Raw genomic sequence first — 24,950 nt, forward strand, 5'->3', positions numbered from 1 at the left:
AATTTCCCTGGAGCTTACCTTGCTGAAAAGCTCATCTTTTCTGTGTTTGTACTTCAGCACAATCCATACACATTATTTTTTCTCAAGTAAAAAACTGCATCCTTTTGACTGTGAAGACAAGCAACCTGAAAGAATGGGTTTGAGGGCTGACTACTGGGTGACTGCCTCAGGAGCAATGGACAGACAGCCTGACTGACCCTAAAATATTTGGTAGCTGTGTAGCTTCTGCCTGATTTCATGCGTTAAAAGATTCTTCTGGTCATTATCTTTCTTTAGAAGAAGTGGACCCTGAAGACATGCTAGACAAGAGGAAAAATGATCTGCAAAGACTAGATGGATTATGCCTCCTATCAAGCTGTTCACTGATGACTCCTGCACTGGTATGAAGTCTCTTGCTTCCTAATAAAGACAATTAAATTTCACCTGCATGCAAATAATGGGAGGAAGAACCTGGAGCTGTTTCAGTATAAGAAAGGGAAGAATGAGAATAAGATAAACCTGCTAAAGGCCAGCTCGCTAGCCAAGTGAAATAGCTAACTGGCCAAATCAATTGTTAAGCAATACCCGTTCAGTAGGAGTTTGGTACACCCTCCAGGAGTACCAAATGGGAGGTGATTACAAACTGGAGCTGACTTACTCCTTGCCCACGACATAGTGCCCCAAGTCTGGCTGTGAGGCTCTGGAACTCATTTCTCACCCTGCTATTGAAAATGCTCTGGATTTGATAACTAAGTTTGGGGGCTAAATCCTCCTCCTGAGGGAAAGGTGGAAAGTTGTTTGGCAAAGGTCTTATTGAGAAGGTTGTGTTAGTGCTACTTATGCTGCACTGTGATATTGATGACTATATGGCAATTTGGGACTTTGTTTTCATGATTTCAAATCCCTGTAAAGTATTTGCAAGGTTATTTGTATCTGTAATTAGCATTAACTGAAGTCTAACCCCTAACCACAGAGGGAGATCTGTTTCTCTATGGCTATTTCCCCCCTCCCTGGTTTTGCTGCAATGATTTATCTGAGAACAGCAAAGACATCCTCAATTCCTACGCTTTGCAAACTGAATAGAACTCATCTGAAGCATGATTCAAAATTACAGATGATTAAGATAGTGAGAGCACACAATAACTTGTCAGATACCTGGTATTTAAAAAAAAAAAAAAAGTTATAAAACAGAATGACTGTATCCTGTTGTAAACAGCTTTACATGAAAAGCAGTTCACAGGCTTTCGGTTTAGCACACTGGTGTGGCATTGCTCAATTTCCAGTCAGCATTGCAACTGGACATGAGAACATAAACTGCAATGGAGCACTCTGGACTGAAGCATATTTAATATGCCACATATTCAAGGAGTTAAGGGTATTTTTCCTCATATTATTCTCTGCTACAATCTGATTGCTCCAATCGTTAAAAACCTGCTTCTAATTTCCAGGCACAGTTCATTCATACCCAGCCTACACTCTTTGTGCTTGTGCCAACCATATCTTTTAGGTTAAACAGTTGAAAAAAAAAACCAAACAGTGCAGAAGCCAGAATTGGAAATCAGGGTTGCCTCTGTGCTGTGTGGAGCTGTCCTAGACTAGTTCATGCCTTTCTAATGGAGTTGGACAGAGTTCACCCTATTCCAGCACCTATCTAATTATTTAATAGCTGTTCAAGCCATCTCATCCTTGCTGCTGTGCAGGGAGGTATATCGCCCACCATTACTAATGAATCACATCAGCTGATACATTTCCCCCCCTACACACTCATTTCCTTGACTCAAATTGTGTAAGTAATTGCACTTTGAATACTTTAAATGAATGAAAAGTGGTATAATGATGCTATGCTATCAAGAAATCTGTTTTTTCCCTGTCAGGACTGCTGAGGGGAGACCACAGTCCCTGTCACAGCCCAGAGCTGTCTGAGGAAGCAGAGGATCAGCCAGCAGAAAAGAGAGAGGCAGGAGAGCCCAGCAGCTCTGGACCACCTCCTGCCCATGAGGTGCCCCTTGCTGGCCCAGCCCAGCAGCAGTGGCCTTGCAGAGAGTTCTCAGCCCTGCCTGCATCCCAGGAAGGAGCCAATGCCACCCTGCTGCTGGCCACCCCACACCAGGGACAGAGAGAACAAGGTAGGCACATGTGCTGAAGATGGTTAACCTGTCATTAGTAATTGTACTGAGGAGAAGGAGAAGGGGAGGGAGACAGCTTGGAGTTTAGTGGGAAGCTGGAACCTCCTGTCTCCTGCAGCTGGTGAAAAAAGGAGCAGGCAAAATCACATTTCCTAACTGTGATAGCTGGACACACATACACTCTCATGGAGAGACCCCCAAGCCCACAGTCTGGTATTGAAAACCAACCTTATGACTGTGAACATACATGTTGTCATGTATCTACTGTAGGCTGTGCATTTCTGTTTGGGGAGAGGAGGGAGAGAGAGGTGACTCCCAAGTGCTGAACTTCTGAGGAAAGCACAGCTGTAATCCCAGACTCTGAGACTGGGGAGATGGCTCTGAACTGTGCTTGCTTATGTAGTGCTTCCCCTTCATCCTGCTCCACCTTGAAAAAATCGGTTTTGCCATACAAAGCAGAAGAGAAAAGATTTACAGGAATAAAATTAGTGGTTTAAGCAAGAGCAGTCATCAGTCCCATTACTATGTATCCTACAGAGGGGTGACATCTTGTGCAGAACAGAAGTGGGCAGGTAAGATACTTTGGAAGATGACGACCATGTGGTTGGCACAGGAAGCTGGTTACTTCGTATGGTGCCACCTCTCCTAGCTCCCCTGCCTCAGGTCAACCACTGTGTGTTACAGGACTCCTGTTCACCTTTCCCTGTGGAAAAAAGCCCTGCAAAAATCTATGTGTGGTGGTTTGGCTACAAGAGTGTATAGTGTTATCTCCTCTACATCTTACCTTTGTAATGGCATGAGGATGTGCTTTGCCTGGTACCTAAAAGTGGAAAAGAATCAGAAAGAATTCAGTGCTGAAGCTGTCTTAAAACAAAAACAAAAAACCCCAACCAAGTACTGTGGTTTACTGTCAGCTGAGACAATTGTGCACAGATGAAAGCATTGCTGAAACTCCAGTGACTGGGTGCTGGGTAAAGACAGCTCTCTTGGTCATAACATCTTCCGGTGACTCCTGTGTTCCTATTAAAGTCCGTGCAATTACCTGAGAGCTTGTCCTCGTCCCTGTCCTGTCCTGCCTCATGTTGTCTTGCTGCATCTTCTACTTCAGGCCCTGCTGTGGCAGCTCTGGTTCCTGCAGGAGATGCCAAGCACATGCTAGTGATGCTACTAGGGAGCACACGGGTGTGCTTCAGCAGCAGTGTCTGCCACGGCTCAGTTCCTCAGCTTTCCTCATTGCAAAACTCGAGAAACATACCAGGATTATCCCTCTAACTTCGACTGGTTTTACCGAGCTCTCTAGCTATATCACCACACTTCAACACCATTTTCACCTCACCATTGTAACAAACGGGCTCGGGTCGAGCATGGTGCTCTCCGCGGCTGTTCGGAGGCAAATCCTGCGGCTCCGCTCCCCGAGCCGGGGCTGTGCTGGCCGCGGGGCGGGGCGGAGCGGGCCCGGCCCACCCGGTTTATAGCGCGTGGCGCTCCGCGGCCGCACCAGCGCCGCCCGCCAGCCCGGCCTGCCGCGGGGCCGCCACAGCCCGCCAGGACCAGGTGAGCGGCTCGGGCCTGCCCGGGGGGAGCGGGAGGGGACGTTCGGCAGCGGCGGGGCCGGCCCGGCCCGGGCAGCCCCTCTCGGGCTGAACGCGTCGCCGCGGAGGGCGCCGGGTCGGGTGCGCCTGCGGGAGGTGCGGAGAGCTCTGCCCGCCGCCTGCCTTCCTTTCCCTGGATTGATCTGACTTCAGGTAGTAAGGCTTGTCTGCCTGCTTCCTTTTCTGTTCTTCTTCTTGTATTTTTTCTTCTTTTATTAATTTAAACACTTATTTGTGCCTTTTTTTGCACTCGGGACCGGGGATGTGTCATTGTTACGCTCAGAATTGCTTATTTCATAAATCACGAGAAAGACAAAGTGTGCTAAGTGTTTTCTCCCACTAGGAATCAAAAGGTCTAACATCACTGGCTGCTTAGAGGGATATTTCAAAACTCATGAAGTCTGTTCCGGTGGCATGAACAGTTTGCACCTGTATTTATTGGAAGTGGGGGAAATGGCCTTTATTTCATTTTCTTCTTGGAAGCTGGATGTGTACGCGTGTAACTCGTCCTTGTAGAGAAGCCTCTCAGCTTGATTTTTGGATCTGTGTGTCTGAATTTGGTTTTTAGGGAGGGGTCTGCAGTTCTCTTCTGACATTGTTATTGATGGAGCTGCAGGGCTACTTCTGAGAAATGTTTGCCAAACCTTTTGTGGTGCTAGATTTGGTTTCTTGGAGAGTCTGAGAAAATTGTAAGGCTGCTTTGACGTGACCCTCCTGATCATTATGTTTTCTGAGATTAAGAAGGGTTTTATGACTGCTGTTCTTAACCTTATGATGTTTGGCAAAGATACTTTGTTTTCTTCCCTTGATTATCAATGGAAGATAGCAAGTCCCATGAACATAGCTGCAGAGGGCTTGTGCTTTCACAAATGCAGCTTCGTAGCTTCTTAAATCTAGAGAGACTTAATTAACATGGAGTAAGGATATTTCTTTTTTCTTTTTTTTTTTAAGTATGCATATATGAAGACTTTGTGTGTTTACAGAAAAAAGTGGTGTGTGCCAAAGAAAATGTAGAAAGATGTGACTGTTTTCTGGCAATGGGTATATTTTCACATGCTACGTGGGGGTCTAAAAGGAGAGAAAACATGTTTCTTGTGAGTGGCTCTTTGCAGGAGCAGAGCTGAGGCTCCAGCTCATCCCACAGCCCTGTGTGCATCGTGACATGCCTGGTTGTGCTGCCTCTGGGCCCCTGTGCCGTGTGTACCTGCTGCTGGTTACAGCTACCCTCTCTGCTGCTCAGAGCTTGCACTGAGGTTTGCCCATGGTGTAAATACTTTGACCAGCACCATCCCCTCCTTTATTTGCATGCTTGTAAGCACAGAAATATTTGCATACAAGTAATCTGAAAGTAGGCAGGTAACACTAGCCTCTGTCATCTCTTAAGACTGTTGCTTTTTGGGTAGTGGTATACTTCTGGTGAAACCAGTCTTTAGGTATACTTGAAGAATTAACCACACCATGATTGTGAATGTATCTGCTGCTGGTAACTCCCTTACAGCAAACTGCTAGCCTGTGTTGGTATTACACTACATTAAATGTGGTTCTTTGGATGCAGTGTGGTGTGGGAGGTTATTTCTAGCTGATATGACCAGCAAGCAATGGCCAAGGTTGTTCTTGGTGCTGAGCCTGGCAGTAACAGAAGTGAAGAAATCCACCCCCTGCTTCCATTTCACCCTGTGTAGACCATGGCAAAGCAGTTGAGGCCTGGTGGTTGTGGCTAGGGTGGCTTCAGGGGGAAAGCTGTTACTGATTTCATCTTTTCATCTATTTTTTTTTCCTCAAGTTTCTGTCAGGGGCCATTTTTGGATCACTGCCCATGGGGTAGACTTGGCAGGGTTTTATAGTAACTGCTTGAAACTTGGAAGAAGACTGCTGAGGATCATCATTAGCAAAATGTAATGAGATTGTAGGTGTTCAAGTCTGTGTTGATTAGTATTCTGGATGTTGGTGGCGAGAGTTGATGGTTAATCTGTTCCTCATCTGGAAGGTTTCTGATGGAGGCTAAGGAGAGGAATTGATGTGTTTTGCACTTGTCAAACTCAACTTCCACCTTGGAGCAGGGGAGGGGACTGAGTTGGTGTGAGTGGGGATCAAATCCCTTTGCAGGCATCAGGGCTGGGAACAGCACTCTACACAGCACAGGGTGGCAACCTTTAGGGAGGTTCATTCCCTTTTGGGGAGTGAAACGACATGTGGTGTTTTTGTTTGGTTTTTTTTCCTGCACAACAGGGTTGTTTTTTAAAAAAACAAAACTCAAATCCTGCTTTTTGCAACAAGTTGATGTGGGGAAGCAAAAAGGAACAGCTGAAACACTACAGAGGAACAAGTCATGCAGCGTGGTGGTTTGGGTTTGCATAATGTGTCACTCCTGGCATAGTTTAGATAAAATAGCAGATAGAAAGCATTCATCGCACTAACCGCGTTCGCTTTTCTCTCGGGGGAAGGTAGAGGCAGTTGTTTTGCTTCCTTCTTTCTCAGTCTAGTGCTGCCTTTTCCTCACGTCGGAGGCAGCCCCGGACAGCTCAGTGATCTTCATTTCCTCTGCCTCCAGCACTGATCTCTGCTCGCTTCCGCTCGCCGCTGCCTGTCTGGATGGTCTCTGGGGGCTGCAGGGGGTAACTCGGAGCCTCGGGAAGCGGCTGAACCTTGCTCTCAGTTCTGCGGTGTTGTTCCTCTGAGCTGACCTCTGCTAGCAAGGTAGCACTTTCAGGATTTTTCTTTGTGCCTGTTCTCCTTTTTCCTGACGTGCCTGTGAGTATAGCTCGTGTGATACAATCCGTGTTATCAGGAAGAGCCCTGAACGAGGCAGTGAATGGTGTCTGCACTGCTAACAGAAACAGTGCTGCCTACACGGCATTGAACTCTCCCTGTTACAGCATTGCCTGCTGCACAGGCTACCCTTTCTGCAAATAAACAGCTGCTTCTTGGGTTTTGTAAACAGGCACGAATGAGATCACTTTGAAGGAAGACTTTGCTTTTTTTCCTTTCAGGTAGTTACCAAGGACAAAAGACATTAAGGAACAGAAGATGCAGACACAGGGAACGCTGTCATGAGATGGCACCTCAAGCCCCATCCCCACCTTGGTGGCAGCTGTGGGGTGCATCTGGGAGAGGAACTGAACTGACACTTTCTTTGTCTCTGTGTGGTGCAGAAAGACACTTAACGTTCATTTCTGTCACTTTTGGGGCATGTGGAGTGCATTAAAGTGGTGCTTCTGTTGTTTGCTCTCCCCCAGGGAAGCTGTGAAATACCATGGGAGTCAAGTCACATCTTTTCAGGCTTGGCTGTAGGGCTCAAGGGTAAATGGGGCGTGGGTTCAGCCCTGGGAGCTTGACCTTGTGCTAATGACAGGGCTTCAACAGCCTGGAAACCCCCATTCCACTTCAGTAAATCAGGTTTCATTTGTGTAGCTCCTCTGATGCTACAATCTCACTGACTGACCACAGAGGTTTGCTGGTGCTTTATCTGCTGTTGGTTGAGGCTTTTGCACAGCTGCTGTTTTCATTTCAGTTTTAAATATAGGTAAATAATCAACTCACCTAGGAAATCCTTTTTAAATAATGATTGAGTACCTTGGGGGTAATGACACTTGCATCAGGAGGTGGTTGCATTATTAGTGCAATTTGGAAAGTGAATAGTAGTCTAAAGGAAATGAACATTACATTTTTGACCATGCTGTGAGTGTTGGGCTCCTTAGGCTAATCTAGCAGTTGCCTTGAATTCTGCATTTCTTCAGGGAGGAGGTGGAGATAGGGTGAAGGTCTGGACAGGTGGTTAAATACTAGTGTTTCAAGCAGATGTGAATTCGGTCCTTGGGTCCTTGCTGTTTGTGCAAGGATTCTGTGTGGTGCCCTATCTCACTTAGCAACAGGGCCTGGGAGGGGAACTGGGGGCTGAGCTGCAGCCTCCTCTTGAAAGGTGATCAGATAGGAGGGATACAGGCACAGAGGAAACAAAATAACCTGCAGTTCAGTTCCTGGGTGGTTTTCCACTGCTAGCAGCTGCAGGGAAGGGCTCTGTTACAGTTCTCTGGAAAAAGCAAGAGAGCTGCGTGTGCCACTGTGTTCCTTATGCCCATGGCGCTGTGCCTGATCTGATCACAGACTGCTTTGTGTGGGACCAAAGAAAACAGAGAACCTTGACCTGGTACTTTCTCTTGAATATTAAACCACACTGGTCCTTTGCCATGCCTCGTGAGCAGTTTACGACTTTGGCAGTGGTGGAGTGTTACGAGCTAAGGCTGATTCTAAGAAGGAAAGCAAAGTATGCATTGGTGCTACCCTGAGTGGAAGCTTGTGAGCTAACATGGTGGGGACTGCTGCAAAGCTGGGGTGGGAAGCCAGGCTGGATGGAGCACGGATGGAGCTGCAGCTGTGAGACACCAGTGGAGTGTGGCCAGCACTCCCACACTGTGCTGTAGGAGCCTGGAGCAGTTGGTCTCTGTTGTGCTCAGCCGTATGTAGTGTGCTGCACGTCCCATCCACAGCGGTGTTTTTGTCCCATGGGGGGGACAAGCCGCCAGTGGGTGTGGAGGCCCAGCTGCCCGCTGCAACTGCAGCTTTTGGATGGCCAACAGTAACAAAATATTAACATTCCTGAGAATCGGAGTGTGAACCTCTGCTACTAACTGGGGATTTATGCCGTTGATTGTTGGGGTGAGGAGTAAGGAGGTTTGTAGCCAGCTCAACATCTGATGCTGAATGAATGTTTCATCTTGCCTGGCCAGTTGAGGAGGAATTTTCTTTCTGTGTTAGTACTCGTTTAGTGTTTGGTTTGTTTACATTGCACAGCCAGACAGGTTGACCAAGGCACTCTAGAGATATGGACTGTGTTGTTTCATGAGCTCCTGCTTCTAGTGGTTATCGTTTGGTGTCTTTCATGATATGATTTCAGAAGGCTGGCCAAAGGCATTTACTTGTTTTCAGTTACTTGATTAAAGTAAACCACAGTCATGACTGCAGCTTCTTGACAGTTACTTAGCAGGGTAAATGAAGCTGCCAGAAACCAAAGGAAAAGAATTTCCTGTTTACAAAATTTACACCTGTTACTGAGGTGTAAATAAATGTGGATTTTTTTCACTCAGCTCAGCAAGGCAGTGCCTGTCTGTGCACTGGCATGTCCAGACCAGGAGCTCTGCTGGCAGCAGCCAGGAAAGCCAGGATTTACTCAGCTATGTAGGTTGTGACTCTTAGTTCCTCCAGTATTTGGAGAAAATCTAGCAATGGGGATTATGAAATGCGGCAATAGCCTTTTCATAGTGCCTCTTTGTGATGGAGGAGTTCTGGGAGGAGGAGTTCTTAAAGTGTTTCACATGGTAGGTTTTTCATTTTACTGGTAGGGGAGAGGGTAAATAGAGTGAATATTTGTATTCAGTTTCTGCTTTATGGTGTTACAGTAAGCATGACTGAAAAGTGATCTTACACGAGTCTCAGTTTCTGAATAACCATGAGCTTTGTTTCCATGTAGAAAGGCTGCTTTTCCCTATCCCAGGAACTCTGGCAGTGTCCTAAAAATTGTTCTCACTGATATTTAGAACACAGGTTTCTAGAGGAGAAAATGTACCTTTACCTGTATCTGTGCAGCTCCACTGTCTTCTGATGCACTTTTTTTTTTTTTTTTTTTTTAATATTTTATTTTCATTTTTCCCCAGTGCCATCTTTAGGCAGGAAAGATCTCTCACTGGGGATGTGAGGTGCACTGCAGTGTCTTTTACCTACAGCAGGGACTTCAGGAAAGCACCTCACTGCTGGAGTCAGGCCAGGCTGAATCTGGCCGAGCTGCTGCACAGGCACTGCTGGCACCATCCCAAGGTCATGGTGTCACCATGCTGCTGCCTGCACTTTCAGGTTTTCACATGCTGACCTTTCCTACCCTTCCATCCCTCAGGCTCTTCATGTAGACAAACGTCTAGTGAAAACCCTCCCAGAGGAGTAAAATAAGAAACAAAACTAGTGCAGAGCTGACTTGGCATTTATCACATCCCCGTGGGGAGAAAAATACTTTGCTTTTTGGCAGCTTCATTTACCCTTTTTGCTGGACACTCTAGGCTGCTATAATTAGGGTCTGGGATCCTAATCAAATTTGTTCTTAAATATTTTAGTGAGGCTGGGCTGCAGTGCTGCCCCTTCCCTGGCACAGATCCTGAGGATGCACTCTGTCTCTGGTACCCCACCGACATGGAGCCATGCAGCCTGGGATCTCCTGGCCACCAAGACCAGGGTGACCCCACCAGACATGCATGCACCTGGTTTCCCAGTGCTGTGACAAGGCTTGTTCTGGAATTATGGCTTGCTCCAAGGCAGGCAGACATGCAAGCTTACCTGAAGTTTCATAGATGTGTAGCACCAGGTTTCATGCAAAATATCAGTCTAGATAAAAAAGCATTTCCCTGCCTTCATTTTCTCTCTGGTCTTGAATCTCTCTTGGTTGTGGGTCTGTTCCAGCTTCACGTCACTCCTGTGCAGGCTCTTTTTGCATTGTGTCAAACCCCTGTGGGAAGGACTGCTCCCAAGTGCTGTGTGCATGGGGCTGCTATAGGACAGAGCACCCCAGCAGCCCTTTCCTCCTGACTGCAAGTGTGAGTCCTGCCTGATTATGGCAGGAGAGCCTGTGCATCTCGGATTGAAGGGTAGGGTGTTGTGCTGTGCATCTTGGAGATCTGTGTCACCAGAGAGCCCTGTGTGAGAGGGCGCCTTGAAGATGTATCTCCATCCTTGGCATGTCCTGTGGTGTGTGTACAGGGCTTGTTCTGTGCTGGGCAGCTTACCCATGTTCTCTGTGTGTGTGTGTGTGCGCACCAGGCAGAAGCCCAGTTTGTTCTTGGGTTTCATCCATGGCTGTCAAGACTGCCTGCTGGCTGTCAGTGCCCCCTGCTCGCCTGCACCCTGCCTTCAGTACATACGGTTTTCTAGGTTTGGCTGCTTTTTTGTCTCCTTCCACCAAGCTTGGTACAGGATCCCTGACACTATCTATAGCAGGTCTGGTTACCCTGCTGTGCTGCTCGTGTGTGGCTGCATGTACATGGGAGGCTGCTGTCAGCTCCCAGTGAGCAAATCTGGAAAATGTTCACCTCTTAAGGTCAAGTAACTGTTAGCACGTGACAAAACAGGTAAATTGAATCAAAATACTCTTTCATAACAGCAATCACCGCCATTGCTGTGTGCAGTGTTTGCTCTGCTGCTGTGTCCTGTTCCCTCTGTGTTTGCAGAGCGTGGTACTCTGTAACCTGTGGATTTGCATGAGCAGGGAAATGAAGCTGAATGCAAAACCTTTAGAATTATGATAGTATCACAGAATGGTTTGATTGGAAGGGACCTTAAAGCTCATCCAGTTCCAACCCCCTGCCACAGGCACGGACACCTTCCACTAGAGCAGGTTGCTCCAAGCCCCTGTGTCCAACCTGGCCTTGAACACTGCCAAGGATGGGGCAGCCACAGCTTCTCTGGGCACCCTGTGCCAGTGCCTCAGCACCCTCACAGGGAAGAACTTCTGCCTAATGTCTAATCTCAGTCTCCCCTCTGTCAGTTTAAAACCATTCCCCCTTGTCCTATCACTACATGCCCTGAAGAAGGTACAGCTCCTTAAGGTAGTGACTACTGTAATACAATGCTTAGTACAATATTCTATTCAACATGTGCTTCTGTATCAAGTTTTAGTTTTATGCCTGAAGAACATACATGTCTCGAGATTCATCTGCCTTTTTTCAACTGCAACAGTTGATTTTTTTACCTTCCCTGAAAAGCTGTGTTGCCTGTTCCCTCGCTTTGGTCTGTGTTGGCTTTTGAGCATTAACACAGTAGACATAAACAACAGCAACAGCATCTGTGATTCTGGACAGCTCTACTCTATTCTGTACACTTCCAGCACATCACTGGAGCCATGGCTCTCACAATCACAGCATGGTAAATAGTTTTGTTGACGTGTAAGTAGGCACGAAATCCAGCCTCACACACGTGCCTGTGCTGGCACTGTGGTTTTGCAGGCAGTAAAACACAATATGACTCCTTTTGCCATTTAACTGGCTCTCAATGCAGAGAGTGGATGTGCTGAGCAAGACAAACTGGTTTGTGCACACATGGTAATTGGAGAAAGCAATCAAACTCTCTGTGGATCCATTTTCTCATTAGTTGGCTGACAATGATGCATTGCCTACAGTAGACTTGCTGGACTATTGGTATTGTAAGACTTTTTGAGACTATTTTTTGAGACTATTTTTCCTAGAAGTCTGAAGTGTATTATCAGTGATGTTTTCCAAACTGCCATCCAAAAGGATCTGATGGAGGATTTGTACAGTGTGTGGTTTCCAAAGAGTTCAGAGTGCTTATTGAGGTGGCTGCTGTCCCTGAAGCAGCTCTGAAGGCTGTGAGCTGTGGGTGTGTGCTTTGGCTGTATTACTGTTCACGCAATCACAGATTTGATTACACCATATGGGGACTACCTGTTTGTCAGTGCAGTAGGTCACACAGATCTAGCGAAAGCAGCAGCTCGCAGTGGAGATAGCTGTGCTGCCAAGACTGAGCTGAGGAGACGTAAGGTAACAGGGCAACGCTCTCTGCTTTGCAAGTAGTTTGGTTGTGTGTGTTTGCTTCTGTGTTCTGTTTTGCAAATAGGTTATGTAAGAAAAACACGCACACTGCACAGATCTGTTCTATGTAGTGCTTGTCCTTTAGACTTTAGCTAAACAAATTCAGACAATTACAGCTTGAGAGTCAGGAACTAACCATTCATTTTATAGTGTTGATGAAGCACTTGTCTCCCAGTGGAGCACAAGTATGACTTTTGCTTGTGAGCGGTGTTCACAAATGCAGAGTGTAAAGATCCTTTGGCTCAGTCTCCTTTTCACCAAAAGCAGAATGGAGTTTATTGCAGGGAGGATTTTTTTGGTCTCAAGATGGGCGCCTTGGCAGTGGGTGTGCTGCATCCCGCTTGCTGCTGCAGGACACGGACATTGGCCACAGGATGGGCAGGTGCTCTGATGGGTTCAGCAGGAATGAAGCCTTGCTGCAACAGGGACATGGAGGCACAGTCACTCGCTGGCAGGTAAAACGAGGGAGCATTACCTCCCTCTGTTAAGCTGCTTTGCAAGAAGTCTGTTCCTCTCCAGCAGTATGATCCAGACTGGAGTGAGACAGACTCTGGATTGAAGCAGGAAACCAAGGCTGGCTATTGGCAGCCTGATGAACCTCTGCGGCTCAATCAGTGCTTTGTATGCAGAGGTATGGACACAGCTGGTCCTCACCATGCTACTGCAAACTAGGTTGTTATCTTCACATTAGAGCCAAGGGAAGGAGGATGCTGAGGGGAGTCTCAGGGTCACAAGCACAAGCTGGATTCCAGCATGGTGAGATATACTGTAAATTGAGTTCAGAAATATGGTGGAGAGAAGAAGCAAAACAGAAATGCAGTTGCTAAATGGGCCAGTGTTTCTATAAACATATATTTATGAACTTTCTCCATTAAAATTTAGGTGTCATCCCATCACCTGTCTTGAAGTGTGTGTGTATGTGTAAAGATATTACCCTTTGTTTTATTTTAATGGAATGTGCATTTCTATGCTTCTGAGTGCTCTGTCAATTAACACAAGCTGAATGTGTTTCATCAAGCTGTCTTTGTTGGAGTGAAGGCAGTCACTAACCTTTCATTCAGGTGGAATATAGTATTTCAGTAAATTGTCTATCTGTTGGTCATTAATTGATATTGATGAAGCTTCCTAATGACATCTCAATCGCAAACCTTTTGTTTAACTGATTTCTGAAAGATCTAATTGGAATATATGCAGGTTATTAGACTAGGGTGCTTAAAAATAAAACTATGCATAGGAGGTGTCAGGCAGTGAGACTGGGAGATGGCCAGTGCATTGGGATAGCCAGAAAGTAGAGCCAGGCCTGGCAAAAACAAGGTGGTTCTGTGTGTGCCTCGTGGTACTGGTCTGAGGGTTAAGTTATTTGAGAGGGGCTTCTGATGCTGTACCCTGACATCTGCATCTTGCTGTAATGCTGGCAGATGAAAAGTCCTCAGAGGGTTATTTTTTCCTTTGCCAATACTTGTATGCCTCAAATTTCCATGGTTATAGATCTCTGTAATATGAACTGTTTTCCCCTATTGAAAATGTTGATTAGGGAGGAAACACAGTGAACTAATTGCTCTGAGTAACACTTGAGCCACATAAATATTTTAGGGGATTTCAGTATTCTTAGAAGGCTCAAAGTTGCACATGAACAAACTTCTCCATAATCCTGGCTGAAGTTTTGTGATGTGAGAGAAGGCTGAGAAAGGGAGAACTTCTCAGAAGTGCCTAGGGATTTACATACGTAGAGCTTTCTTCATAATAGTGTTACACCATATAAGCCCATCTGCCTTGTAGATGAGCCCTAAGATGCTTAGACACAAGACACATGAGCTATTTTTCATGTTTTGATATAAATATTTTCTGCCAAAATGAAAGAAATCCTGGAATAAATTCACATGGGATGTGCCAGCATGGAAGTAGTGGCAGAGGGAGAGCTTCAGACCTGCAAAAGCGCTGAAGGAAGAGCTGAGTTGAAGAGCTCGAGAGCAGGCGCTGGAAGAGACAGCTTGTTCCCTGTCTAGCCGTACATTGTACTTCGTCTGGGAAATAGCTAAGCTTGCTGTGTCTGGGCCTGTGTAGCAAGAATAGGATGAGATGTATTAAATGTTGCCTGTGCTATCCAAGAACAGAGTTCCCAGCCTTGGCTAGTGGAGGTGTGATGAAGGGAGCAGGAGTCTAGAGTGGCATAAGGTATTTATTTTGCACTTAGAAATTTAAAAAGAGGGTGGTGGTGCATGGATCACCAGAAAGAAGCTTGTAGCTCCTCTTGCTCTCTGTCCCATTTATGTATCTTCTGGTGGAAAATGTAAGGTTTGATTTAGGAATAAGTCTGCACTCTTCTCTGTGTGCTCCTCTGAGCTAATGCTTCCTTCCTGTTTGGTCCCTTGCATATTATGCCCTTCCCTTTCTTTTTCTTCCCGATTTGCTATACTCTGACTTTTGATCTCACTGCCTTTTCGTAATTTCTCTGTAAAAAATGGCCACTCCTCGCTGTCCGCTAAAAGGAGATTTTTTTTTTTTTTTTTTTTTTCACATGACCATTAAGCTGTGGAACTCCTTGCTACAAGATACTGTGGGTGCTAAAAGATTGTATGAGCTCAGAAAGGGCCTGAAAAAACTTACAGGAGGTTATTAAATACCGCCATACAACCTTTAGTTTGGCATTTATTTAAATTGTACATCCAAGATGCTGGAAAGATGTTGAGGGTAAGCACCACTGTGTACTTACCTTGTACTTCACTCTCACCTGGGCAGCCACAGCTGGGCTTACCAGCATCAGATGGAGTAAAGTTGTGCTGATGTTCCCCCATTTCACTGCAAAAGTCCTTTTGTGATCTCCCTTCACACTTCTCTCTCATAGAATCATAGAATGGTTTGGGTTGGAAAGGACCTTAAGATAACCTCATTCCATCCCCCTTGCCATGGGCAGGGACACCTCACACTATTGCTACTGTCCCTTTATTACAGCCCGTCTGGGACATGTGAAGACTAAATGGGGAAACCAACACCTGATGCTGGAGGTGGTGTGTGGTGTACTTGGCTCCAGGAAGAGAGCGCTTGGAGCCGGACTCTGGGAGTTGCCATATGTGCTTCTGCTCTTGATGCTGGCAGTACGGGTGTTACTGGAGCAGATGGTTTTGCAAGCAGCTGGGCAGTGCTGTGACATAGTGTCACAGTGCTGCTACAGAAACAACTGGGTTTGTAGGCTGGCAGTTCATGCAGAAACCGGTTGGAGACTGAAAGCAGGGCAAGAGGCCTAGTGTCACACCCCAGGCTTGTGCTGGCTCAGCATCTTCATCTTGCTGGTCCAGGAGTGATGATCCATGACCTCCCTGCAGCTCTGCCTTGTCCTGGTGCAGGCCTGGGCCATTAGCTGCCCCAGCAGCACTTGGAAGAGTGTAACAGCTCCCAACTGTTCCTACCATGTGTGGTTGGTGAGAGGCTTCTGCATCCTGCTGAGGTGCAGGTGATCGGTGCAGGGGCTGATGCACAGGTCCCTGTCCCAGACTTCAAGTGTGGTACTCTGTAACCTGCGGATTTGCATGAGCAGGGAAATAAAGCTGAATGCAAAACCTTTAGAATTATGATAGCATCACAGGACGGTTTGGGTTGGAAGGAACCTTAAAGCTTATCCAGTTCCAACCCCCTGCCACAGGCAGGGACACCTTCCACTAGAGCAGGTTGCTCCAAGCCCCGTCCAACCTGGTCTTGATCACTGCCAGGGATGGGGCAACCACAGCTTCTCTGGACAACCTGTGCAGTGCTCATGAGAATCCCCCCTCTTCCTGCTCTCCCTGTTATGAATGTTTTGGTTTGTACTAGAGATAACCAAAGCAGAGTGAACAGCATTGCAAGTGATGGTCATTTAAATACTTGATGACATTAGCCAGTAATATATGTGCACAGAAACCTAAGTCACTGGGCAACACTTGCGTTTGATTAGCATGCAGTAATCATCACCATAATCTTCATCATCTTTCTCTTTGCCAGGTAGGAACTCCCATAGGAGGATGCTTACCTGGGACCTGTCATTGCTTGTCCAGGCTTGCCATGAGCTGGGAGAGTTTTCCATCTCTTTTAATCTGTTCTATAAACAAAAAGAGTTAGATAAGTGAGATTTTGTAAGCAGGCTGAAGTCTTGGACTTGTGCTGTGACAAAGCGCGAGGGGAGGTGGCTGGTCTCAGGGCAGCTCTGTGCCCTTCCCAGCATTGTCTGAGGAAGTGACCTCCATGTTGGGTGCTGCTGTGTTCTGCTCCCACTGAAATACTTTTTGGCAAGAGGTAGGATGAAATATGGCCCCCTTCATATTATTGTGCACACTCTCCCATTAGGCAAATCCTAGTGATGAGTGCTGTCACCCTGGCAGCTGACCCATTACAGCTGGTGATGGCCTCCTGTGTTTGCCTTCAGGTGGAGGCCCCTGGCTAACTCTGTTCTGGACAATTGGGAGTAAGAAGTTTATGCAGCATCAATCAATCACTGAAGATACTGGATTTCCAGTGAGAGAGTCTCTTCTATGTTTTTGATAGAATGAGCCACAGGATATCACCATATATGCTTCGGTATAACCATAAACCAATCGAAACATGTACGTAACCTAACTATCCACTCTGTTCCTTAACCTAAACGCATTTTTGTAAGTTCATCTGGAAGCTTAGATGACCAGTGGAAAATACAGGACTGTAAGAAGTCCTCATCTTTACCAATACACTATAGAGGCTGCCGATGACTTGGTTCCCCTCTCACCCCTTTCTGTGGTCTCTGCTGTGCAGGGCTGGTGTGTGCTGCTCAGGCAACATTGCTTTCAGACACAGCAAACTGCTCACTGGAGGAGCAGAAAGGCAGCTGTAGTGTTTTTGGAGAAGGTATTCACTGCTGAGACTGCTTGGAAATAGCTGTTGCTGCTTAAACTCAACCCTGTCTTGATCCAAACTAACTAGAATGCACAGAGGAGCAATAGGAATTTTCCTCGTAATGTTTTGTTGACCTTATAATTAGGCTTTTACTGGACATGAGGGATGGTTAGGTAATGTCCTTGTCCTCATTAACTGCCAAATCACTACAGAATGTGGGCACTCCTCTGCAGCCTCAAGAGCATCGTGTTTATACTGTAATCCTTTGTGTGGACACATCACATGCATGTTGCAACTCCTGTGAGTTTCCATGTTAATTGAAATACCAGTGTTAATTGTGGAAAGTTAGTCATGGAGACTCAGCTGGAAGGGGAAGCTTTTTGAACCAGCTCTTTTGTAATTGCATGTGTTCTCTAAGTGCTGATCTTTGTGACGCAGGAGTGCTGTGATGCTCTGCGGTGCTGGGATCCTTGTGTACACTGGGATCTGAGTACCAGAATGTGCTTTAGAAAGAAGCTGCAGGTGGGAGCAGTGCTATGGCCTGGTGCTCACAGTCAGTGGGTGCTCAGGTGCCTTGGAAAGATGCCAGGAGATAGGAGCTGCTTTAGAAGAACTGGGAGCACTGTTGGGAGTCAAGCAGTGACTCTCCTTCATCAAGACAAGGGATGCAGAGAGTAGAGGGTCATGGCGCTTTCACTCTTTCAGTAGATGAGAGCAAGGGACATACTGTTGGGAAGGAGCGCATTGGAGTGGAATCAGCCTCTCATGCTCACCGTGTGCCATCAAGCCATGTTTTTAATCTTGCTGAGCAGAAGAGCAGGCAAAGCTCGTGTTTATCCGCATGGCTTCCTTAGAGAAGGAAAGAAATGAAGCCGTGTAGAGTAAATTTGGAAACCAGGACATTTTGGAAGCAAGTGATTTGAAAGTTCGAGTTCTTGACATTGTTTCTAAATCCAAGGAAAGTCCAGAAAACAAACACATCTTCAGATGTCCATATTCCGTGAATGAAATGAGGCTGAATTGAAAGAGCTTAACTTCCAGGAAAACTCAGCTGAGTGTGGCTGCTCTCAGGGTACAGAACCTGGCTCTCCCTTTGAGGAAAGGCCTTGTTTTCCAAGCATGTGTGGCCAGTGCTGTCCTTCAGGGGCAATCGTGCTACCTTCTGAAAGCAGCTCCTCCAGACAGCGTTGCTTCCAAGTGAGGAGGCTGGGAAGAGCTTTTCCTCTGTGCCAGAGCACTGAAACATGCTGAGCAATATTTGCTGGGGCTGAGCTCTGTGCCCGCTCGCTGCAGGGGTTGCAGTGTCTCTGGTGTGAAAAAGAAACCATTCATAGACGGAGGGATTTCCTGGAGTCTGTTGTGCTGGTTTGACTTCTTTCCAGGCATTTCCTTTAAATAAAGTGAGACTAGATTTCCATGGTAGTGTTGTGCTGGTCAGAATGGATAACTTCCCCCAAACTGCTAATTTTAGGGTATTTTTAAAGATATAGAGTAGACTTAAAGAAGAATAGAAAAAGGATATGTCAGTATAGAGAGAACTGACGGTGGCACCTATGTACCCCCAGCTTGAATTACTTCAGTAGATCTTTTTGAGTAGTATTTTTTCTAAGAATTCCAGAGATTTCTCCTGCATCTATTGCACTCTCTGCTTTGTAGGTCACCTGTTGGGGTGAAATTTTGGGGTAACTTTGTGTACACATTGCCCAATTTTTCTGAAAAAAGGTACAGTAAAAAATATATATATTTGCTTTGAAATGTTAAATTAGTTGATTTTTTCATTTTCTCTGATGGATCTGGGATTTATTTATATTTTAGTTTAGTGCATACCTACAGTCTAAAAAAAAGTAAAATATATATACACACACACACACACCCCCACCCCACTGGTGAAAAATAAATGACATATGTTGAAATACGGGCAGATTTAATGTGGCACGTGGTTGGAGTTTCCTGAAGAGCCTGAATATACTACCACCTTGCATCATGTTGCATTCAATCTGTAAATACCTTGAAGGCAAATACTTCGCTGGCTCAAGCAGAAGAAATACACTGTCTGCGCTGTCCCCTGTCTCTGTTGTAGCTGGAATTGCATGCTGCTGGGCTTTCTGTAGCTATGATTTCCTGCTGTGAAGTCCTGGCTGCCTTCACAAGACAAAGCAAGCATGATGCTCGTGGAGAGCTCTCTTAGCACAGTCTGGGGTTTGTGTGATAGCTTCCTTGCCATAGGCAAGTGGAGGGTGGTGGCTGGACTGGAGGAACAGGGAAACTCATGGTAACAGGATGGAAGCTGGTGGGCTTGTGAGAAATGTAAGGAAGTGGGTTTGTTCAGCTAGTCATGAGGAAGGGAAGGTACTGCTGGCCGCTTGAGGAAGGGCTGTTGGCAGCAGTCTGCATGCCAGGGGTGCGTCTTGGTGTGCGGCGGGTCAATTCAGAACCCAGGATAACATCTGAAAAGCATCTTTGAACACTGCCAGTAACTGCATTTGGAAGGCAAAGCTTGTGCAAAGAGGAAGGCTGGGACGTGAGGTTTCAGTCTGAGTGTTTGCTGTAGGCTTCCTGTGTAAACACTGCGCAGCCTGAGTGCATCCAGCTGCGCGTACAAGTGGGGATAGCGTGTCTGCTCCTTTAAGAGTGCTGCCAATGGCAATGAGTTGTTCCCTGTAGGAAATGAGTTAATCCCTGTATGAACAACGTCAAGACGGGGGCCACACCGGAACAAACTGAAATAGCCAACCTCCACCTTTGTCTTTGAAAAGGCTCAGATGAAGCGATCTTCCGCACTGAGCTGGCTGAGGGGAGATGCACAGGAAGCAGGAGCTGCTGTCACCTCGCTGTATGCAGTGCACACAGTAAAACTTGGTCATTCAGTGTCCAGTCCTTTTTTCATTGTGTCCCATTTTTATGATTGTCAGAGAAGCCCAAGAGACAAACAGATGTGCTGGCGCACTTGCACGTGCAGTGGCACTGTTGTGACATGCCAACACAGACTGTTGCTGAGCTGTAGTGTAGCCACAGGCTTCCTACTGCTGCTTGTTTCATCCCCTTCTCTTCCAAGCTGTACTCGCTGCAGCGGGTGTGAAGTTGAGCGTAACTGCTCCTGGCTGCCTCCAGCTGCTTGCATTTGTGTATCAACTTTTACTGAGCTCTCATCACGATTTAGGACTTGGTAATAGACTATGAGAGTCGAGGCCATTCATCTACTTCGGCCATGGGCAGAGAACAAAAAGGGTATTTGTACAGTGAAATGGCACTGAATGTTCTACATCAGTGTTTTACTTTATGTTTACAGGGCAGAGGGCACAAAAATAACATAAATGAGAACAATAAGGTACATTAGCACACATCTGACTCCATTTAGCTACCTTTATTTGTGAGTATTTTTGTGGTTGTCTGTGTTTTAAAGAAAAGGGGGAAAATTCTCCTGCCTCTCTACCCTTGTTTGAGGAAGGGAATGGGCAGTACTTTGTGGCTGGCTCTGCTGTATTGCTGTGGATGGATGAAAAGCTCTGCATTTTGTTTGTCACCTGACAAGCTAGTTTATATTTAGATTAGGAGAGAAAGTGTGTGATTCTGAAAGCAGTGTTTTCGCTCATGCAAAGGCCAGACCATGTGTGCTGAGTTACCAGAATGAAGTTTTATTTGTTTGCTATTTTTCCTGTGACTTAGTAGTTATAGTCCTGCTATGTCAAACATGCATTCCTTGAAAGAAAGGCACACAAAGGAGAGGTCTTGTGAAATCTGAGGAGACTTCCTCAGTACCAGCCAGCACAGCACGGCCTCCTTGGAGGGACAGGAAGTTTGGAAAATCCTGTCCCTTTGGTGTTACCATCTCAGTCTCAGCTGAACTGTGTCGTGATGCTGGTCAGGGCATCAGCTTGTGAGTGGCAAATGCCATCTGTATTTAAAACGCCATCCATAAAGCTGTGGCGTTTTTTCCAGCTGAGTTGTTGCTCTTGAGAACAGTGTGGAAAGTTCAAGCTGGTACACAAGGGAACATGACTATCCATTTCTACCTTCTCAGTACCCTGAGCAATTAAACACAAAAGCTTTTGTTCCCTGGTGATTTCATTCTTAAGAGGCCTCTTTAATTTTAGTCCTTAGTTTCAGGAAGAAATAATGGGAATTTGTCATTGACAAGAAGGCTGCATTTCTCAAATGTCATGTGAAGGATCCACTCCATAATTCATGTGCTGGGGGGTGTGGGTGTCAAAAGGAGGGTGTGTAATGAAGATGAGAAATTTCAGTTCAATGAAACTATTGGTCTTAAAGTCAACTTTACTTGCCTCCAGTACACTTTCTTGACCCAGATCACCACGCTTTTTGCTAACTCATCCACATATCCAGATATTTTTAGATTTTCATGAGAGCGTGATGGGTAATTGGTAATTTTTGTACAACTTATTCCTCTTCCAGTGTGGACAGGGACTTGCACAGTGAAACCAGAGCAGTGCTGACCAATTTCTCTTGTTTCTGTCACTGCTGCACCCAAATGCCATGCATTCATGTGCTGCTGGCTACCTATTAGCCATGGGTTCTGTGAGTTTTGCTTGTTGTGTGATGAGATGCATATTGCTCTTGGTGTGCTGAGAAAGGGACCTTCTCTCTGATCTGCTATAGGACATGAATAAGAGCAAATCTGACTTGGGCTGTGGAGGTCTGAGTGCAAATGGGGACTATCAGCTTCCTAGTTGCTGGACAATTGTAGCAGACACAGGCCTACCAAATGGGACTGATTTCTCTGCCAGAGCCTCTAGGCTGGAGGGGTCACCTCCTTGTGGTCAGCCACAGCCTCCCAGCTTTGTCCGTGTTCCTGTCCTTGGCAGAGTAAATTAACTGTATGACTCAGTCAGAAGTGAATTAAGGAGCCACTTGTATGATTTTCTTCTTGCAGTCAAGCTGAAGGTGTTACAAGCTCTGACAGAGCTGTGCTAATAGCTGAGCAGCAGCAGCAATGAAGTTAGCATCAGTGATGGCTCTGCAAAACTAACCTCCAGCAATGGAGGTGCAGCCTTTATTTCAGCATTTCTTCTTCCAGTCTTTCTTGTAAAGTGTGCTTGTGTGCAGCTACAGGAAGCTCCTCTGTGCTGTCAGTGGCCAAACCCCATCTGCCTGGGAGCTGCATGGGGCACACTGGTACCTAGGGTGTGCTTGAGCTCTGTTTCAAGAGCCATTGCCTATGAGTAAGGCAGGAGTAAGCAAATAAGCGTTAGTTGTGGAATAATCAGTTTTCAGTGGAGCTTCCTAGTACAGCTTACAAAAGCTGTGAGATTGAAAAATAAACAAACTTAATAGAAAATGAACTCAACTGATACAGAGCAGGAGCTTTTGATGCAACTGTGTCCATGTGTACGTCTGCAGGAAATGAGTCATATTCTTACAAAATCATTGGCTGAAGAATTTGTGACTTTTATGACAATTCCCATTTTGGGCTAAGTCAGATCTCTTCCTCTCTCTAGGCTTTTCTCAGGCATCAGGAATGTCTTCTGAGCCCACTTCCTCTGCCTCGCAGCAGTCCCCCACTTCTCCACCCTCACCCAGTTCTCTCCATCTGCCCGAAACCCGCAGGGCAAGAGACCGCTCCCCATCGCCCATGAGAGGGTACCTCATTCCCAGCCCGCTGCCCACCCGACGGACCAGGACCTTCTCAGCGTGAGTATGGGAAACCTGCACTTCATACACACATCAAACAAGCACCTCTGGGCACAGTGATGGACCTTGGCTGAGGTGAAGGGAGTCAGTGGAGGTGGTGGTGGTGGGAGTGGTTCTGTCTGGAAGATGCTTTGGTGTTTTCTTCTTCAAGAAATTCTGGTGCTACTAGACTTTTAGTCCAAATTGCCTGTAGTTTTTCAATGCTCTATTTCTGTAAAGGATGCTCAAAGTCTTTTCAACTCTAAGATCAGAGTTTTACAGGGAAGGGAAAATACACTGGGATTTTTCGAAACAGAGTTTCTTATCTGAAGCTTTGTTTCACTTCAGACACTGGGTTGTGGCTCTCGAGACCAGTTCCTGTTGTTTCTTCATCAGCTCCACCTCATGTTTTGGCATGACCTCTCTTCTCACTGCCCCTGATGCACTGGACCTGACCTCAGTGGAGGTTTTAGTTCTTTCAGCCTTGACACCTGTGCTACTGTCAGCCAGGTTCCATTTTAGGGATGGTCCATGACCCTGTCTCTTTTCAAAGGGCCTGTTTCCTTTTCCTATTCAGCTTTCATATCTCCATCTTAAGATTGCTCAAGTAGACCTGTAAAAGAATATGTTGGTTTTCAGGGTATGAGCCCTGATCTCTGATTCTCTGAGATTATACGAGTTTTTCCGTAAAATGAGGTTTGTTGCTATTTGTAGTTATTTGAGGTAGGGATCCTACAGCAAAGTTGGCTTTCCCTGAGCTTTCCTGTGGCCCAGGTGGTGCTGTGTAGGCTCCTGGGAGCCCCCTGCAAGGTCTGGCCATTGCAAAAAAGTCTCAGTGCCTGTGATGGGCCTGCAGTGAGGTGCTGACCTGCAGAAGGCAGCGTGGGCTTCTTTCTTAATTTCACTGGCCTTTGAATCAGGGTCTGAGAGTAGAATATGAAGCTGCCATCAGTCTGTTGCACAGTCTTGCAGTTACTTCCATGTAAGGGAGGTCTGAGTGAGACACTGTGGAAGTAAGATCTCAAACCCTCAGCAAGCTTATTTTGTGCTCCTTAATCTAGTTGGCATGCTTTTTCCTTTTTGCTTCTTGCAGATCTTTTCTTCAAGAGTTATCCTTGCGGATTTAAATAGCATCAGTCTCAATGATGCTTCGTATTATGGCTTCTGTATTCAAAATGAAGCAAACAGCAGCAGCAGAAGAAAAATGTATGTGTTGTCAGTTCCAAAAGCCTTCAAATGCCCTAAACTTTGTAATGGAAGTACATTGCTAAAAGGACCATAACTGACTTGATAATTGGGATTGCCCTTGAAAAGCAGTTCCAAACTAGATTGCCTCAGTGCCATGTTAATAATGAACTCTTTGTAATTCTTCTCAGCTGTTAATCCTAGTCTGGGTCCTACAAAACTAAAGAATTGGTTAAAGAACTGGTTATTTGACTTCCACAGTTCTTTCATCGTTAATTACTGTAGGAATCTTGCTGCATTTGTTTGCCCTGAAAATTGAAATAACTATAATTTTACTTTATATTTTATTTAAGTGTTCTCTTTATACAAGAGGAGCTCTAACTGAGCTCTGTCTCCATAGTTGTATTGAAAAGATGAATGTGACAGGCAGTGGCTGGTTATTTAGTAGGATTATTTAATTTTGGTTCACTGCAAGTGTGGGGCCTTTTTCCCCACAGTGCTTTATCTCCTTGAAAGCTGCAATTGAACTTTAATGGCTTATTTAGGGCAGTGAGTGCTTTTCTCTGTAACAAGCACTTGTGGAGTCAGGTGCAGCTTTACAGAGATGGAGATGAAGTGATTTAATGGAATGGATATTTCTTCTTTCTTCAGCACTTTCAACTGTATTTCTTTAGTTTTAGTTTGACTTAAGGCACAGAGCTGTTGCCACATTTTTTTAATGATTTTATTTAGACTTCAGTAAACTTTAAACATTCTCAAATGTTAAACATTTGGGAAAGTGATGTCAAAATTGCCATGGTGCATGTAACCAAATCGCAACACAATCACTTACTGAGTTTGAAGAATCCCACTAAAATCCTTTTCTAACCTACTGGATAGTCATGGCATAAGGAGGTCCTGATCTAGTAATTCCTCTGTGTAAATCCTATAAGAAGTCTAAAATAGTTGGCTTTATTAATGAAAGTATTTGAGACTGCATCTCTGGAGACACAACTCAGCATATTTGATGGGGAAAA

At 45.8% G+C, this 24,950-nt stretch overlaps 1 protein-coding gene across 5 annotated transcripts in view; it reads left to right on the top strand.

Annotated features, from left to right (window-relative positions):
* The first annotated feature begins 3,556 nt into the window (after positions 1 to 3,556).
* CARHSP1 (calcium regulated heat stable protein 1) overlaps positions 3,557 to 24,950 on the top strand; it is a 35,443-nt gene continuing 14,049 nt past the window's right edge. The window contains exons 1-2 of one of the 5 annotated variants that reach the window (XM_030481241.1): positions 3,557 to 3,659; positions 22,578 to 22,770. In XM_030481241.1, coding sequence (XP_030337101.1) covers positions 22,598 to 22,770 — 173 coding nt within the window. In that variant the 5' untranslated portion in view covers positions 3,557 to 3,659; positions 22,578 to 22,597. Of the gene's footprint in view, positions 3,851 to 6,248; positions 6,395 to 16,680; positions 16,857 to 20,478; positions 20,492 to 22,577; positions 22,771 to 24,950 lie in introns of those variants that run through there. The other 4 variants (XM_030481242.1, XM_030481243.1, XM_030481240.1 and 1 more) reach the window with 4 other exon arrangements.

This window comes from Strigops habroptila, chromosome 4, assembly GCF_004027225.2.
Source record: "Strigops habroptila isolate Jane chromosome 4, bStrHab1.2.pri, whole genome shotgun sequence".
Taxonomy (NCBI): Eukaryota; Metazoa; Chordata; class Aves; order Psittaciformes; family Psittacidae; genus Strigops; species Strigops habroptila.